Raw genomic sequence first — 20,000 nt, forward strand, 5'->3', positions numbered from 1 at the left:
TTCTCTAAAAACTTGCTGAATCGCTCTACCCTGCTGCTGTATTGGTTCATATTAGCTGTCAGTCTCTCAACGCTTCCCGCTGTCAGATAACAGGGAGCTTTTGTTACTGCAGGAAATGCAAACGGCTCTGAAGAGTGAAAAGTGCACAGGTTTGCAAACCTCACCTAAAGTTATAAAAATAATAATGGCGCAGATGACAGTGATCATGACATGAGGTAAATGTTGATCCGCCAGCTGAGATCAATCGAGTGTTTTCGGAGAAGGTGCCCGAATCTCGATGCGTTGCATTCACCGCGTGTTCAGCGCAAATGTCCGCTAAATATAAAATCTAGCACTGTACACATCATCGCCCAAAGAAACTCGCCTTTACTAAGTTTACACTGAAACTACGGCTCATAACAAAGAGCGGAATTGCGCTGGTGGTCATCATGAGAATCCTGCTCTGTCTGCTCATAAATTGGGTGCGGCTGACTCACCTGCTTTATTCCACCAACACAGAGAAATGAAGATCAGCTCATAACGAGACTGAGCATTTACAATGACCCAAACCAAAACTTTTAAAGAGTGATAGAAGTGAGACTTTCTTTTGTCCGTTCTTCCTTGAGATGTATATTATTTTGCTATTGAAAGTAATACCATGATATTATACCGTCACCGTTCAAAAGATAAAAAATACCATGATATTAATTTTAGGTCATATCGCCCACCCCTAATATATATATATATATATATATATAAACAACAAAACAAAGATAAAACTTAAAATAAAAGCACTTTAAGCATTTTGGCAGAGTCTAAAAGTATTGAGGTACAGAAATTGCAATACTTAAATGTAAAATAACAGTGTATAGTCTTCATTGTATAATTAAACACAATTAATCTTTATTAAAGAGGCGAACTTGGTAACTTCTTGTGTGCAAATGGTTTAAATTCACTTGAAATTGCTTGACGTCCTGCAATGTGACTATTGCAGATCTGCACATTGCGATGTCAATGCTGAAACAATATATTGTGCAGCCCTACAACCTACACAGAAAACATTAAGCATTTTAACATTTTCAAAGTACTTTAATCTGTGTGATTTATGAGCCGTTTTCCTCATGTTGACAAAAATAACATGCCATCAAGGTCAAAAATTACTGGTATTGCTATACTTCCCGCAATGTAGTGAATACTAAGAGCACCACACACACGCATGCACACAAAGTGAAATGAGGTAAAGTTGGCCTTATATTCGCACGTTCATTCACTGATAACTTGTAACACGCTTCATATATTGTTCACCATGGTACTTTGAATAATGGGTCTGAAATTACATGTAAAAACGACTTCAAATTAACATTAGGACTATTTATTTGACTGAAAACATTGCGCTTTAATGGTCATTGGCTGCTAATATGATTTACCCATTTACAATTTGCAAACAATACTTTTCTGATACTATATTATCATGGAGAAAGCCTGAATGTGTGAATATAAAACCAACTTTATACCTCAATCAAAGTTAACTCCAGTGACACAGTTAACATCCCAGTGAACTACTTTCCTAAAACAACTGCAATTAAGCAAAAGCGTTTCTTAATTCAGGGCACGTTCAGCTCTTGAGAAAAGAGGAAGATCTTTCCTTCTCTCCTAAACACAAGAGGAAGTTACTAAAGAAACTGAAGTGTGTGTGTGTGTGTATTACTGAAATCAACTCAAAGTAAATTACAGCAAGCAGTGTTAAAAGGTAGACTGCAACTTCATAACTCATTATATTTATAATAGGTTTTATTCATTACATAATAAATGACAGATCAGTGATGCATATTCACGTACTGCTTGTGTATTTATATTATACTTAACATGAGTTATTAATTTGCAATGGACTTATATGACCAGTGCATGATCAGGTATTTGTGTAAATCAATAATAATGGATCGTCTTGCGTTTATGTGCCTCAGATTTTAAGATCTGCCATGTCACTCCTGCTGCAGGATGGAAATAGACATCCCATGATGCTGAATTACGTGTGCTGAAGACATTCAAAACACATGACACGTAAAACAGGATTCAAATTGACAGAAAATATGAAATATAAGTGATAATTCTGATGAAAAGCATGGCAGATCTCTGACAGATATGGTGTGAGTAAATTACACTGATATTTTGTCACAGCGCTCTATAAATAAACAACAAAATGCATAATGTAAACAACGGCTTCATCAATAAATACGGTGTTTATTAACGTTAGCCGTTTTAAATATGATTTATCAGATCTGCACCGGCTAATCGCAGCGCTTGACTTTCACTTTCGACAAACAGCGGCTTTACTTTACCTCACAGAATCAAAACGCGTCCTCTTGGAGATAACAGCGGTTCTTCTTGATGATAGAACTGAGTAATCCGACTAATAAGAGCAGAAATGTGTAATTTGAGGGTAAATCGGGCAGGTTTCATGCTAACCCACTCCAGACTGAAGGATCACGGACGCCATTTTGGCTCAACTGACGTATGTTTCCTGCTGCGCCGTCGCGGGAGATTTACGTTTCGACCGCGTGCTTCTCACGTTTTCCCTTAAAAAAAAACTTTCGTTGATTACTCATCAACGAGAGAATAGAATACAACTCCCTCCTAAAATCACTTCATCTTATTAAGAATAAAAGAATCTAAGATTCCTGAAATATTATGCATATGTATTTAAAGAAGATTCTCAATTTTAGTTGCTTGCCTTACGGTTATTTGTTTAAGTGTCATTGCAATTCCATTCATTTGTTTAATTTTGTTAGTTTAAATTATAATTTTTTATTTATTATTATTATTATTATTATTATTAATAATAATAATAATAATAATAATAATAATAATAATAATAATAATAATAATAATGATAATAATAATAATAATAATAATAATAATAATAATAATAATAATGATACTATAATTTTATTATTTCCCCCTTTCTGTCGATTGGTATTATTTGTATTTGTATGTGATTTTTATATTTTTCTTCTTATGACTATGTACATTACTGACCGTTTAAAGATCTGTCTGTGATCCCTTGGACTTTGTTATGATGTTCTTGTATTGTCAGTTCAAGCAATAAAAAAAAATTTTAAAAAAATGCCCTCGCGAGGATAAAATTGCAAATATATAGTTTTTAAAAAAGAATAAATGCCTTTGATGCCTTTGTGACGATTAAAAACGCAAATCCATTATTTTATGAGAATAAGAACATGATTTGATGTTTTCGTGACAATAAATACATTGTTATGAGAATAACAATGAAAATATAAATATATGGTATCAAATTATGATCAATCAAACATTTAGAGTGTGAATCTATAGTATGTTAGTCATTTCTACTGAGTTTTCATAATATTCGTATTTATATGCCCTTTATATCAAATTACTTGATAAATAGACATACATTTTGAAATCTTTATTGTATTCAATTATAATAATCAATCATTATCAGACTTATTGTATTACATTATGATTATAGAAATCAAATAATCATAAAGATTTTAACATTCCAATACTCAATGTAATAAAATTCTAATTATTATGTATATTTTAAATTATATTTATATGCTATACTATTCTATGTGATATTGTGAAAATAAAAAGTGTGTATTGTCAAACTGGAATCACAAGAGGTTCAATAAAATTACTAATTATTGTTTAAATGATTATTATTAATGTTATTAATAACAACAAAGTAATGAAAAAATTCGAATAAATCTAATGCAGGAATAATATTGAATTATTAATTAATTCTATGCTTCTTAGACTCTTTTAAGCGCTATAAACAGATCACTAAATTGTTAAATAACCTAAATTAATGATTTACCTAAGTATTAAACTGCAGAAGACACAATTGAGGTTCAGCTTATATGCAAAACAAACTTTGCTAAATTTGCACAGATTTTTTTTTATTTACATAAATGGCAAAAACATAAAACATAAAATAAGAAAAAAAAAGAGAACAGACAATGTAACACTTATATAACGCACTAAAATGATCCATATAACATGACAATGTGCATGACCAAAATATAGAAGCTGAGATTTTATGAGCTGAAGGGCAAGGGGCCCTCAAGAGCCCAAACTGCAACCCAGGGAGAGTGGCTGGACCCTGGGGCAACCTGCTGTGGTCACAGACCCTGCAGCTGGAGGGCAAGGGGGCCTCAAGAGCCCAAACTGCTACCCAGGGAGAAGGGAACTGATTTCATATCTGAGACAAAGCTGAATTATACATTGCTGACAACAGGGACGTTACATCAAATTCTGAATTATGACATTATGAATCAGTGAGATCTGTACTAACATTTGTTTCATATTATGCTTTTTAATGTATTTTTGATTAAATTCTGATGATAAACATTCAAAACACTCCTGAAAATGTGAACATTATTTTTATATGATACATGAATGGCCAAAGCATGGTATTATTTGGAAAAGTTAGGAAATTGGTAAGGGTAAATGTAACTGCTTGAGCAATATTAAAGAAAATAAAAATGGTATATGACTACAGAACTGTGTTATAGTGCTGCAGTTAATATCAAAACTAAAATAAAATAAAGAATTCTGTTTTCTTTTATTAAAATTTAAGGCAAAATGGCACTTTGACAGAAAAAAATACAAATAAAACTTATATTAGCATATGTGAGAGCATTACCATAAGAATAATACCACAGTATTCTTACAAAGGGTAAATTTGCTGACTTTTAAGATGCAATTACATAAGGTCCATGTACAAAAAAAGAAAGGAGAGCTAAAGTAAGTCAGTCTTAAACATATGCTTTGGTGATGCTGTTGTCTGATGGAGCAGATCTGTAAATCTTCTGAGGCTGTGCAGCGCTGTAGTTATAGCCCGGGCCCCTGAGAAAGACACAAACATGATTAACCTCACGATAAATCAAGCTGTTTTACTACAGATCTGGTTAAATGCTTGATTCTGATTGGCTGATGAACATTCTAAGGGGTTTGGTTATTGTCATTTAAATGCACAGATAAAGTAGTTCCGGCAGGTTTTGAGCGCTTTACAGCTTCATTATCACTCCGCTGGATGATTTGAGTTATTTCACAGCTACAACAGTCAAAAATCACAACAAAACACAACTGAAGGCTTTGGAGGAGATGTGGAAGAAACTAGTGCTACACACTGGAGACGTTTGAGGACAAAAACCTGACCGATAAAGTCTGAAATACAACACCTCAACAGCGGATTCAGCTGTAGGAAGTAAAGCTGAAGGAATAAAAATAACCAGTGTAATAATGGATCCTCAAGTGTGCATTATTTTCTAATAAACCCACAGCACATCAATTATTCCTTAAATAAATAAATTAAAACAGAACTAAATGTGACTGTCAGGCTTTTGATGAAGGTTTATTTTTTCCAAAACCTTCCATTTCACTGTTCCTAAGCGGTTTTTGATGTCTGGCTGCTGAATTATGAGAAAATAATGCACACCTGACGTGGTGATGTGGTGTGCACTATTTTCTAATAACTCAGCAGCCCGTCATTAAATATTCATTCATTCATTCATTCATTCATTTTCTTTTCAGCTTAGTCCCTTTATTAATCAGGGGTAGCCACAACGGAATGAACTGCCAACTTATCCAGCACATGTTACACACAGCAGATGCCCTTAGATACACACTCTTTCACACACATACACTATGGCCAATTTAGCTCATCCAATTCCCCTATAGCACATATGTTTACTGTGGGGGAAACCGGAGCACCCAGAGGAAACCCACGCCAACACGGGGAGAACATGCAAACTCCACACAAAAATGCCAACTGACCCAGCTCGAACCAGCGACCTTCTTGCTGTGAGGCTACAGTTCTACTCTATAAACATCAGCAAGTAAATCATTACACATGCTACTTGTTTCATATGCATGATCGTGCTACCCACTGCGCCATCAGTGACGCCCCGTCACTGAATATCGCTTATTTAATTTACCAAAATACACTGTAGAATTATCATAATGTTAAGATACACGCTCAGAAAAAAATGGTACAATGTTGTACCAAAGAAGGTACAAACCCTTGTCACTGGGACAGTACCTTTTTATAGGACAGAATTGTACCTTAAGACAAAGAAATAAATGTGCACCATTGCAGTTTGTACCTGTAAGGATATGATTTGTACCATGGGAAACCAAAATGTACCTTTGATTTTTAAAACCTGCAGATCCAATATTGTTTCTTCATCAAAGGTACAAATCTGATCCATGAAGGAACCACTACAGTGACAAGACACTTTGTACCTTAACAGAGTCACATGTGTTTCTTCAAGAACTATTTAAAGGCATCGTGCTACTGTAAATCTAAAATGTGTCAAATTATTTTCAGTAAATATAAAACATCAAATACATTTATTAAACAAGGTTTTAACAGTTTCTTTTTGTGTAAAAGCACCTTTTCCATTTACAATAAAGAATAAAAAATACTTTAACAGAAATCAGAAGATCTATTTATTGCTAAACATTTCACACTTTTCACAGAAATGTTCCAGAAACACATTCTCCCATCTACAAAACATTTCTTTCTCCAATTTACACACAACACCTTTGTAATCACTTATTAGTTCATTTAATTTACTAATTTTAAAATAGAAATAGAATTATGCAGAAGTATTGTAATGAGATATGCACAATGTTTGATTAGTTTTACAACACTAAAATGTCTGCTTGAACACTTTACATATGCAGGACTTTTGCCAGCTCACCTGTGTAGTGGAAAGCAAACGCCAAAAGGTGCGGATATCAATAATGAACATGTGTTTATCAGAAAATGCTTACCAAATGTTTATTAAAACAGGCATAAGGCATAAATGTTTAGTTTACAATACCTATACTGTAGCTTTATTTTACCAGTTGTTCTGTATCATAGAACTTAATAATTAATGTTTAAGAGTTTCTTTTAAATGATGATTCATGTTTTAAGATGGAAATTATTCATAAAATCACTTTGCCTTTCCAGTAATATTTATTTTTATAGATATTTTTTATGAGAACAGTTGTGTCCCTCCATTTCAATTGTACCATAAAAGCTACAGAACAGTCTCATAAGAGGTCTTTTCTCTACCATATTTGGTACAGCTTTTACAAAGGTACAAAACTGTTCCTTAAGGAACATTATTTGTACCACCGTGTACCTTTTTTCTGAGAGTGCAGAAAAGACCTCTCATGTGTAGAATCTGTCTCATCATGGACCACTGTTTATCCTTTTCATCATCCTGTTTCTCACAATTTTTTTATTAAACTTTATTTATTTATTTGAATCTCTGACTCCGGCTCTTCTTCATCTGACAGACTGGTCATTCTTTGGGTTAAGCTGTATACCATCCCTACACATGCAAAATAGTCTCTTTTTATGTCTTGAATAGTAATTGTATGGCACTTTGCTATTTATTGTTGTATTCCTGCAATTATATACTGTACTACTTGAAAGAATACCAAGGTATTGTTCTCAAATATATTGTATTATATATATATATATATATATGAGGAATTCAGATGCAAAAACCTCTAAGTGCCATCACCTGAATTAATTTTCCAGAAATGTACATTTTTATGTTCAGTTACATCGCTTTAAACGTGATGACAAAAAATATAATTTGCCATAAAAGTGAAATGACGAAACCTACATACAGGAGCCTGAGAGAAAAGTGTGTTTGGTGTGAAGAAATGAGATGCTATCTAGAAGTTTTTGCATCTGAACCCTTTGTTAAACACCATACATGAACAAAAATCCATAGTTCATGCAGATTATGATTGTGATACTGATTATGATTTGAAAATATTAAACCACAGGTGTGCATTATTTTCTAATAATTCAACAGACCACATAAGTTATTCCTTACTCATTTAGCATCACACTTCCCATAAATTAAATGATGCGCATTGTGTAATTGTGTGGGGTAGAACCGATGGTTTGGAGACTCACCGTGTTTGCGCAGAAGATGGACTTTTAAAGGAAGTGCAGAGAGTTCCTCCTCCTAATATACACAGAGCAGCTGCCGCCCATCCCAGATACAGACCTGCGCCCAGCTCATACCTACACACAACACACACAAATCATTCATTATGGGATATAATCCAATTAAGACTCATGGATAATGTCTTATTACTGTCGTTGATGAAGTAAAGAAGAACGTTCAGATACAATAGTAATACTTCAAGCAACTTAGCTTAACTCAATTATATAGTACAGATCTTCTTGATTCTGATTGGTTGATGAGCATTCTAAGGCATGCCATTATTTTCAGATAAATGCACAAATAAAGTAGTTCGGCAGTTTTGAGAGTATTACTGCTCCATATCACTACACTGAATTACTACGCAAAAACTTGACAAATGTCTGAAATACAACATGTCAACAGTGTTCTGAGCCGTGGGAAACAGAGGATAAGTAAATTAGTAAAACATAATAACCTAATGAACTAATCTGCATAATAATCTATCATCAAGTGTGCATTGTTTTCTAATAAATCAATGGCCCATAAATTATTCCTTAAATAATGAACAAAATCAGGAATCAGAACTAAATATGACCGTCATGCTATTGATGAAGGTTTATTTCCAGAACCTTTGATTTCTCTGTTTTCAGCGGTGAAATGATCTTCCAAAGCCTTTAAAACTTCACAAAACTTTTGAGCAACATTTATTTCGAGGACCTTTGATTTCTCTGTTCCTCAGCGTTGAAATAATCTTCCAAAAGCCTTTAAACTTTTCAAAACTTTTGAGGAACAATTATTTCCAGAACCTTTGATTTCTCCGTTCCTCGGCAGTAAAATGATCTTCCAAAAGCTTTAAAACAAATCTTTTGAGGAACATTTATTTCCAGAACCTTTGATTTCTCTCTTCCTTAGTAGATAAATGCTCTTCCAAAGCCTTTAAAACTTTTCAAAACTTTTGAGGAACAATTATTTCCAGAACCTTTGATTTCTCTGTTCCTCATCAGTGAAATGATCTACCAAAAGCTTTAAAAAAAATCTTTTGAGGAACATCTATTTCCAGAGCCTTTGATTTCTCTGTTTCTCTGTAGTTAAATAATCTTCCAAAGCCTTTAAAACTTCTCAAAACTTTTAAGGAACATTTATTTCCAGAACCTTTAATTTTTTTCTGTTCCTTGGTGTTGCAATGATCTTCCAAAGCCTTTAAAACTTTTCAAAACTTTTGAGGAAAATTAATTTCCAGAACCTTTCATATCTCTGTTCCTCAGTGGTGAAATAATCTTCCAAAGCCTTTAAAACTTCACAAATCTTTTGAGGCACATTTATTTCCAGAACCTTTAATTTCTCTGTTCCTCAGGAGATTAACATTCATCAAATCTGTTCCTTCCACAAATATTATTTAAATGAAAAAGTTTTTAGATCAGTTGAATATTCTTCACACTTAGGAATAAATGGTTGTGTTAAGAATTTTCATCACTGCAAAAACACTGACTCACTGACTTCATGATGTTGATGCCAAATTCTGACCAGGCAAGGTTTCTCCAATCTTCTATTGTCCAGTTTTGGTGAGCCTGTGTGAATTGTAGCCTCAGTTTCCTGTTCTTAGCTGACAGGAGTGGCACCCGGTGTGGTCTTCTGCTGCTGTAGCCCATCCGGCTCAAGGTTGGGCGTGTTGTGTGTTCAGAGATGCTCTTCTGCAGACCTCGGTTGTAACGAGTGCTTATTTGAGTTACTGTTGCCTTTCTATCAGCTGGAGCCAGTCTGGCCATTCTCCTCTGACCTCTGGCATCAACAAGGCATTTGCGCCCACAGAACTGCCGCTCACTGTATTTTCTCTTTTTCAGACCATTCTCTGTAAACCCTAGAGATGGTTGTACGTGTCCCAGTAGATCAGCAGTTTCTGAAATACTCAGACCAGCTCGTCTGGCACCAACAACCATGCCACGTTCAAAGTCACTTAAATCCCCCATCTTTTCTCATTCTGATGCTCGCTTTGAACAGCAGCAGATCGTCTTGATCATGTCTACATGCCTAAATGCATTGAGTTGCTGTCATGTGATTGGCCGATCAGAAATCTGCATTAACAGGCAGTTGGACAGGTGTACCTAATAAAGTGACCGGTGAGTGATCTTTCCTGATAAATAATTGCACATGTCAGGCTTATTAATGTTTTATTTGTCATTTGATCTTTAACTCACTTTGTGCCTCCATAAAAAGGGTCATTAAATTCCTGGACGACTCGAGCGGCGTACCACGACACGGCCACGATAACACACAAACCTGCAGAGAGAGCAAGCAGATGATGATATGAGTGCTGCCTACTGCTTATATAACTCAAACACTCCTTTAGCAATGATTCAAGTGTATTTGAGTGTGTGTGTGTGTGTGTGTGTGCGCAAGAGTGTCTTTGAGTGTGTCTGTGTTACTCTGTGTGTGTGTGCGTGATACTCTTTGAGTGTGTTTTCTGTGTGTGTGTGTGTGTGTGTGTGTGTGTGTGTGTGTATGTGTGTAATTGTCTTTGAATGTTTTTGTCTGTTATTTTGTGTGTTTCTGTCTGTGTGAGTGTGCGTGATACTCTTTGAGTGTGTTGTGTGTGTGTGTGTGTGTGTGTGTGTAATTGTCTTTAAATGTTTTTGTCTGTTATTTCGTGTGTGTGTCTGTCTGTGTGAGTGTGCGTGATACTTCTTGAGTGTGTTTTTTGTGTGTGTGTGTGTGTGTGTGTAATTGTCTTTGAATGTTTTTGTCTGTTATTTTGTGTGTTTCTGTCTGTGTGAGTGTGCGTGATACTCTTTGAGTGTGTTGTGTGTGTGTGTGTGTGTGTGTGTGTAATTGTCTTTAAATGTTTTTGTCTGTTATTTCATGTGTTTCTGTCTGTGTGAGTGTGTGTGATACTCTTTGAGTGTGTTTGTGTGTGTGTGTTTTGTGTGTGTGTGTGTGTGTATTTGTCTTTAAATGTTTTTGTCTGTTATTTCGTGTGTGTGTCTGTCTGTGTGAGTGTGCGTGATACTTCTTGAGTGTGTTTTGTGTGTGTGTGTGTGTAATTGTCTTTGAATGTTTTTGTCTGTTATTTCATGTGTGTCTGTCTGTGTGAGTGTGCGTGATACTCTTTGAGTGTGTTGTGTGTGTGTGTGTGTGTGTGTGTGTGTGTCTATGAGTGTGTTTTTGTGTGTATGAGTGTGCAAGTGTCTGTGAGTGTGTTTTTGTATTTGTCTGTGTGTGTGTGTCAGCATCTTTGAATGCAAGTCTATGTGTAAGTGTGTTTGTGTGTGTCTGTGTTACTCTGTGAGTGTCTGTGTGTGTGTTTGTCAGTGTGTCACTGTGTTTTGTGTATGAGTGTGTGCAAGCCAGTTTCTGTGAGTAAGTATGTGTGTCTGTGTGTGTGTGTTATTGTAACATAAGGACACAAATGTATATAATGTCATGTGTATAACGGGTATTACAATGAGAAGGTGACATATGAGGACATTGCCCATATTCCCATTGTTCAACAGGTTTATAAACCAGACAGAATGAGTGTTGTGACATGCTGAACAATTTTCAGATAGTAAAATCACACAGTTTCCTGTGAGGAGTGGGCTTAGGGCGATAGAAAATACAGTTTATACAATATAAAGACAATGGAAACCTATGCAATGTCCCCACAATTGACAAAAACAAACAAAAGTGTGTGTGTGTTGTGCTTCTGACCTGACAGGATGAACATGATTCCTGCAGTCAGGCTGATTTTGCCTTTGGCCTCCTCAGACGTGCTGCCCAGTTTAGTGCACTTGAGTCCCATCGACGCCAGAACCACAGACAGCAAACCCAGGATCAGAGCGATGATCATCAGAGCCCGACAGGCCTGGATATATCCTACAACACACACACAATACACACTCTATAAACACCAGCAGCTAAATTAGTAACCATGCAAACTTATTCAGAGAAATATCAAAATATTCTGGGCATGAGACATGAACTTTTAATTCATTCATTGATTTTTCCTTCGGCTAAATCCTTTTTTCATCAGGGGTCACCACAGCGGAATGAACCACCGACTATTCCAGCATATGTTTTACACCTTCCAGCTGCAACCCAGTACTGGGAAACACCCATACACACTCATTCTCTCTCTCTCACACACACACACACACACACACACACGCACACACGCGCACACACACACACGCACACACACACTCAAATAAGATCTCAGATATACAAGCAGCCGAAGTGAGTTTCCTTCGCAGGGTGGCAGGGCGCACCCTTATAGATAGGGTGCGGAGCTCTGTCATCCGGCAGGAGCTCGGAGTAGAGTCGCTGCTCCTCCACATCGAGAGAAGTCAGCTGAGATGGCTCTGGCATCTGTTTCGGATGCCTCCTGGACGCCTACCTAGGGAGGTGTTCCAGGCACGCCCACCAGGAGGAGGCCTCGGGGAAGACCCAGTACACGCTGGAGGGACTATGTCTCTCAGCTGGCCTGGGAACACCTCGGGATCCCACTGGAGGAGCTGGAGGAAGTGTCTGGGGAGAGGAAAGTCTGGAGTTCTCTCCTAAGACTGCTGCCTCCCGGAAAAGTGGTAGAAAATGAATGAATGAATTCACCTATAGCGCATGTGTTTGGACTGTGGGGGAAACCGGAGCACCCGGAGGAAACCCAGGGAGAACATGCAAACTCTACACAGAAATGCCAACTGGCCCAGCCGCGACTCAAACCAGCGACCTTCTTGCTGTAAGGCCACAGTGCTGACCACTGCGCCACCGTGTCGCCCCCAATATGGTATATAAATGTGGTAATAATATAGTACAGCTAAATACAGCAAAGCACCCTAGTACTGTGGCTTTGAAAATCAAGAAAAGAAGGAAAGAAAACATGTTTTTGTATTCCTGTTTGCTCAAATAAAAATGTAACGATGGTGTTTTCATGACTTTCAGAGGAGAAGAAATAAATTGTGTGCGACTGAGAACGGCATTGAGTGTAATCTATAGTAATTTATGCATATAAATAGAAATATTCTCAAATCTATACATGTATGTGCACTGAAAAAAGTGTTGCCTACAAAACTGTAGCAAACTATTTATTTGTGTTGAATTTAAACAAACAAATTAAATTGAGCAAAGCTCAGCTTGATTTGTTTGCTTAAATTCATCCCAAATAAATTATTTACAACCACTTAACGTAAAAAAATTGAGTAAATCCAAGGAATCATCTTTGAATAATTTTTTCAGTGTACTTGTATACACAATACATACACATACAGAGAAAACACAGACACACACACACACAAACCCACACACAAACATACATATTCAGTCATTCATTTTCTTTTCGGCTTAGTGAGAACATGCAAACTCCACACAGAAATGCCAACTGACGCAGTCGGGACTCAAACCAGCAACCTTCTTGCTGTGAAGCGACAGCGCTAACCACTGCACCACCACGCATGCACGCACGCACACACACACACACACACACAGTTGAAGTCAGAATTATTAGCCACCCTGAATTATTAGCCCCCCCGTTTATTTTTTTCCCAATTTCTGTTTAACGGAGAGAAGATTTCTTCAACACATTTCTAATCATAATAGTTTTAATAACTCATCTCAAATAACTGATTTATTTTCTCTTTGTCATGATGACAGTAAATAATATTCGACTAGATATTCTTCAAGACACTTCTATACAGCTTAATGTGACATTTAAAGGCTTAACTAGTCTTTAATTAGTGAAGTTTTTTCCCTCTCCGCTGTCGCCACTGGCTTGCATGGTTCAGGATCTGTAGAGCTGCGCATCGTTGGATTTGCTCTTCAGTGTTTGGACTCTCAGTAGTGATTATTAAACCACACTGAACTGAGCTCAACTGAACTGAACTTAAACACTACAAACTGAACTACACTGTTCCTATTTACTGTGACCTTTATGTGAAGCTGCTTTGACACAATCTACATTGTAAAAGCGCTATACAAATAAAGGTGAATTGAATTGGATTAGGTTAATTAGGTTAACTAGCCAGGATAGGGTAATTAGGCAAGTTATTGTATAATGATGGTTTGTTCTGTAGACTATCGGAAAAAAAAATAGCTTAAAGGGGCTAATAATATTGACCTTAAAATTGTGCTTTAAAAATTAAAAACTGCTTTTATTCTAGCCAAAATAAAACAAATAATTCTTTCTTCAGAAGAAAAAATATTATCAGACATACTGTGAAAATTTCCTGAATCTGTTAAACATCATTTGGGAAATATTTAAAAAAGAAAAAACTATTCAAAGGGGGGCTAATAATTCTGAATTTAACCATATATATATATATATATATATATATATATATATATATATATATATATATATATATATATATATATATATATATATATATCTCAATACATACACACACAAATATATATACATGTAGATAAATGAATCCTTTTCACATCATTTGCGGGTTCCTCAGTAGCAGAAGTCATCTTAGTTGGTAAACAAGAGTACAACAAATCATTCTTTTACAATCCTATTTACTGAAATAATGAAAGAAAGCTCCATGATGGTGTTATCAAGACTCTCAGAAAAAGGAAAGAAATAGTTTGAGACTGATAACAGCAGCGAGAAGAGAGAATAATGTCAAATCTGCTCTCAGCCCTATAGACGCTGCACTACAAACACCTCACACAAGCAGTAATTCGTTTTTGTAATTTGATGAAAACATGATTGAATGCATACATAAATAAAGACATGTAAATCTTCATACGTTTAAAAAAAATCGAAATATTCAAAACTTTCAAGGGTTTAAGTTTATGATGAGCGTTAAACACGTCATAATAGTCTTGTGAAAAGGGTCCATAGTGTGAGACTGATAACAGCAGCCAGACGAGAGAACGTCAAATCTACTGTCCCACACCCATAAACGCTGCATTACAAACACAAACACCAGACTTTTAGTCTGTGCCTTCCAGATGAGTACTAGTGCTGATACAGCACAAGCATACAACCCTTTCTTCAAGTAAAACCACAAGTTTGAAGAGCGTGCCACCCCCCAGCCTGTTCAGTTGAACATATTTTCCCTTTTCTCTCTCTATAATTTTTTCTTCCATTATCATTATTTATTTTACTCAATACACCATGCTGCAAACTCCAACTTTCAGTACTGACCTGCTTATATGCTTCATTTGTAAAATGAATGTACATCATAAATTGTTTATGCACATCACAAACTGTGTGATGCAAAATATGTGGTTAATAGTGTGGTTTATTGTTGTTTTTTTAAACAATTGTGTACTGTTATATATCTATCTATATATACATACACATTCACCGGCCACTTTATTAGGTACACTTGTCCAAATGCTCACAAACGCAATTTAATCAGCCAATCACATGGCAGCAACTCAATGCATCTAAGCATGTAGACATGGTCAAGACAATCAGCTGCAGTTCATACCGAGCATCAGAATGAGGAAGAAAGGTGATTTAAGAGACTTTGAATGTGGCATGGTTGTTCGTGCCAGACGGGCTGGTCAGAGTATTTCAGAAACTGGTCTGATGAGTCTTGATTTCTGCTGCGACATTCGGATGGTCGGCTCAGAATTTGGCATCAACAACATGAAAGCATGGATCCATCCTGCCTTGTATCAACGGTTCAGGCCGGTGGTGGTGGTGTAATGGTGTGCGGGATATTTTTTTTGGCACACTTTGGTCCACTTAGTACCAATTGAGCATCGTGTCAACGCCACAGCCTACCTGAGTATTGCTGCTGACCATGTCCATCCCTTTATGACCACAGTGTACTCATCTTCTGATGGCTACTTCCAGCAGGATAACGCACCATGTCATAAAGCGTGAATCATCTCACACTGGTTTCTTGAACATGACAATGAGTTCACTGTACTCAAATGACCTCCACAGTCACCAGAACTCAATCCAATAGAGCACCTTTTGGATGTGGTGGAACGGGAGACTCACATCATGGATGTGCAGCCAACAAATCTGCCGCAACTGTGTGATGCTATCATGTCAATATGGAGCAAAATCTCGGAGGAATATTTCCAGTACCTTGTTGAATCTACGTTACAAAGGATTAAAGCAGTTCTAAAGGCAAAAGGGGGTCCAACCAGGTATAAGTAAGGTGTACCTAATAAAGTGGCCAGTTAGAGTTATATTTCTATTTGTTCTGTTATTTTCTCCTTTACTTTTGTCTGTTTAATGGTCACAAAAATTTGATAAATAAATTTAAAATTAAAAAAAGAATAAAAATGTCACAGGGGTGAATAATTCTGTCTCCAACTCTGTATACAGAAGTATTAGTCCTCCTGTTTAATTTTAATTCCTTTATTTTTTTTCCCCAATTTCTGTTTAACGGAGAGATTTTCTTCAGCACATTTCTAATCATAATAGTTTTAATAACTCATTTCTAATAACTGATTTATTTTCTCTTTGTCATGATGACAGTAAATATTATTAGACTAGATATTCTTCAAGACACTTCTATACAGCTTAAAAAGTGCCATTTAAAGGCTTAATTAGGTTAATTAGGCAAGTCAGGGTAATTAGGCAAATATTGCTTAAGGGGGCTAACAATTTTGACCTTAAAATGCTTTAAAACAATTAATTACTGCTTTTATTCTAGCCGAAAAAAACAAACAAGAATTTCTCTAGTAGAAAAAATATTATAGGAAATACTGTGAAAAATTCCTGAATCTGTTAAACATCATTTAGGAAATATTTGTATATATACTGTATATATGAATATATTTTATACCTGCCAGAGAGAGCATGGACTCGAACTCCTTGCAGTTGGTGACGCCGGTGCTGGCCTTTGCACACGTCTGCCACAGATTCTGATAATACCACTGAGACGTGATCAACTGATCGCTAAACGAGGACACGCGCCACGAATCATTCAGCAGCGATATGAAGGACAGCAGCCAGCCGCCCAAACACATCAAAAATCCCAGCAGCTGAACACCAGTCGACATGATCCCAAATATTACACACACCACCCGCTCGCAGGCTCACAGTGATAAAGAGTGTGTCTGAGTGTGTCACTGTGTTATAGTTTCACCATCACCGTCATAAAACCATAAAGTCACAGCCCTCCTTGCAATCAATACAGGAACAGGAAGATTAATGGAGAAAATGTTTGAGTTTGACCTCTAAAACTGAAGGCCTTGACCTAATCAGTTTGTGTGCTGTGTGTGAAATCTAAAGAGACAGTTCACCCCAAAATTAAATTTAGAGGTGCTAAACTTTCATTTACTTTGTTTGGAGTAATGTGTGACATTAAAAATGAACAATAGTTATAAATGTTGCCTTTTAAATTAACTTGAAGCACTAAAAGAAATAAAAATGTGAATTTAAAGGGACAGATCACCTCTAAATAAAATAGATAAATCAGTTACTCACACTCGAGTGGTTCTAAACCTGAATTTCCTCTGACTGACAAAAACAGAAGGCAAAATATGTGATTAAAAATGAACAATAGTTATAAATGTTGCCTTTTAAATTAACTTTAAGCACTAAAATAACAAAGAAATTAGACTAAATATAAATTTAAAGTCTCATAAAAATAAAAAGTCTCATTAAAAATGAACAATAGTTATAAATGTTGCCTTAAATTAAACTTTAAGCACTAAAATAACAAAGAAATTAGATTAAAACAAATTTAAAGCCTCATAAAAATTGTAAACAAGCAAAATGGCAAAATGTGTGACATTAAAAATGAACAATAGTTATAAATGTTGCCTTTTAAGTTGAACTTTAAGCAATAAAATAACAAAGAAATTAGACTAAAATTAATGTAAAGCCTCATAATAATTGTAAACAAGCAAAATGGCAAAATGTGTGACATTAAAAACGAACAGTGGTTATAAATGTTGCCTTTTAAATTAACTTTAAGCACTAAAATAAAGAAAAATGTGTATTTAAAGGGACAGATCACCCCAAAATCAAAATCAAAAACATTTGTTCACATTCAGATAGATCTAAACTTTAATTTCTTCTGATTGTAAAAAACAGAAGGCAAAATATGTGACATTAAAAATGTTATAAATGTAATAAATAGTTATAAATGTTGCGTTTAGGTTCAACTTTAAGCACTAAATTGACACAAATTTAAAACTGAAGTAAAATTAAAGCCTCATGAAAATAAAACGCAAAATGTGTGACATTAAAAATGAACAATAGTTATAAATGTTGCCTTTTAAGTTGAACTTTAAGCATTAAAATAACAAAGAAATTAGTCTAAAATAAATGTAAAGCCTCATAATAACTGTAAACAAGCAAAAAGGCTAAACATGTGACATTAAAAATGAACAATAGTTATAAATGTTGCCTTTTAAGTTTAAATTTAAGCATTAAAATGGCACAAATTTAAACTGAAATAAATTAATGCCTCATGAAAATGTTAAAAAAGCAAAAAGGCAAAATAATTGACATTAAAATTAACAATAATTAAAAAATATTGCCCTTTAAGTTGAACTTGAAGCACTAAAAGAAATAAAAATGTAAATTTAAAGGGACAGATCACCTCAAAATAACATAGATAAATCAGATAACAAAGAAATTAGACTAAAATTAATTTAAAGCCTCATAAAAATAAAACAAGCAAAAAGGCAAAATGTGTGACATTAAAAATGAACAGTAGTTATAAATGTTGCCTTTTAAATTAACTTTAAGCATTAAAATAACAAAGAAATTAGACTAAAATAAATGTAAAGCCTCACAATAATTGTAAACAAGCAAAAAGGCAAAATTTGTGACATTAAAAATTAAAAATAGTTATAAATGTTGCCTTTTAAGTTGAGCTTTAAGCACTAAAATAAAGAAAAATGTGTTTTTAAAGGGACAGATCACCCCAAAATCAAAATCAAAAACATTTGTTCACATTCAGATAGATCTAAACTTTAATTTCTTCTGATTGTAAAAAACAGAAGGCAAAATATGTGACATTAAAAATGTTATAAATGTAATAAATAGTTATAAATGTTGCGTTTAGGTTCAACTTTTAGCACTAAATTGACACAAATTTAAAACTGAAGTAAAATTAAAGCCTCATAAAAATAAAACGCAAAATGTGTGACATTAAAAATGAACAGTAGTTATAAATGTTGCCTTTTAAGTTGAACTTTAAGCACTAAATTGGCACAAATTGAAACTGAAGTAAAATTAAAGCCTTATGAAAATTTATTCATTCATTCATTCATTTTCCTTCGGCTTAGTCCCTTTATTTATCAGTCGCCACAGCGGATTGAACTGACAACTATTCCAGCATGTGTTTTACACAGCAGATGCCCTTCCAGCCGTAATAGAGAACTGGGAAACACCCATATACACTCATTTACACACACACACACACACACTATGGCCAATCTAGTTCATCAATTCACCTATAGCGCATGTGTTTGGACTGTGGGGGAAACCGGAGCACCCGGAGGAAACCCACACCAACACGGGGAGAACATGCAAACTCCACACAGAAATGACAACTGACCCAGTCAGGACTCGAATGAGTGATTTTCTTGCTGTGAGGCAATCGTGCTGCCCCTCATGAAAATTTTAAAATGGCGAAATGTGTGACATTAAAATAAACAATAATTATAAATGTTGCCTAATTAATTTAATAAAACTGAAGCTGAAATAAATAAGAAATGTGCACATTTACATATTATTTGTAGATACAAATGTAACTTTTAATTACAAACATAAATATAAATAAAATATTTACTTACATACTTATTTAACTTGTAATTGAAATATAAATATTTAATTTATAAATATAAATTAACAAAATATAAATAATTTTCTATTTATTTGCATTAGACATATAAATATTTAATTTCTAAATATAAATAAGCATAATATATATATATATATATATATATATATATATATATATATATATATATATATATATATATAACTTGTATTACATATTTATATTTATAAATTATATATTTGTATATGTAATACAAGTTATATAAATATATAAGTAAATATTTTATTTATATGTATGCTTATTTATATTTAGAAATTAAATATTTATATAAACAAAAATAAACAAAAATCTTTATTTATAT

The 20,000-nt window shown here is 34.7% G+C and overlaps 2 protein-coding genes across 5 annotated transcripts in view; both read right to left on the reverse strand.

The window, feature by feature from the left end:
• Positions 1 to 2,476, reverse strand: part of atg16l1 (ATG16 autophagy related 16-like 1 (S. cerevisiae)) — a 46,592-nt gene extending 44,116 nt beyond the window's left edge. For all 3 annotated transcript variants that reach the window (XM_056474211.1, XM_056474210.1, XM_056474209.1), the window contains exon 1: positions 2,319 to 2,476. The gene's annotated coding sequence lies outside the window, so the exon portion shown is untranslated. The remainder of the gene's footprint in view (positions 1 to 2,318) is intronic.
• Positions 2,477 to 3,897: 1,421 nt separating this feature from the next.
• The window catches only part of cldn15lb (claudin 15-like b), a 23,004-nt gene continuing 6,901 nt past the window's right edge, over positions 3,898 to 20,000 (reverse strand). Inside the window, exons 1-5 of one of the 2 annotated variants that reach the window (XM_056474458.1) lie at positions 16,685 to 16,967; positions 11,640 to 11,804; positions 10,151 to 10,232; positions 7,943 to 8,053; positions 3,898 to 4,863 (exon numbers count right to left, since the gene is read on the reverse strand). In XM_056474458.1, coding sequence (XP_056330433.1) covers positions 4,773 to 4,863; positions 7,943 to 8,053; positions 10,151 to 10,232; positions 11,640 to 11,804; positions 16,685 to 16,901 — 666 coding nt within the window. In that variant the 5' untranslated portion in view covers positions 16,902 to 16,967 and the 3' untranslated portion in view covers positions 3,898 to 4,772. Of the gene's footprint in view, positions 4,864 to 7,942; positions 8,054 to 10,150; positions 10,233 to 11,639; positions 11,805 to 16,684; positions 16,968 to 20,000 lie in introns of those variants that run through there. The other variant, XM_056474457.1, reaches the window with a different exon arrangement.

The sequence above is a fragment of the Danio aesculapii genome, chromosome 15 (assembly GCF_903798145.1).
Source record: "Danio aesculapii chromosome 15, fDanAes4.1, whole genome shotgun sequence".
In the NCBI taxonomy this organism is placed as follows: Eukaryota; Metazoa; Chordata; class Actinopteri; order Cypriniformes; family Danionidae; genus Danio; species Danio aesculapii.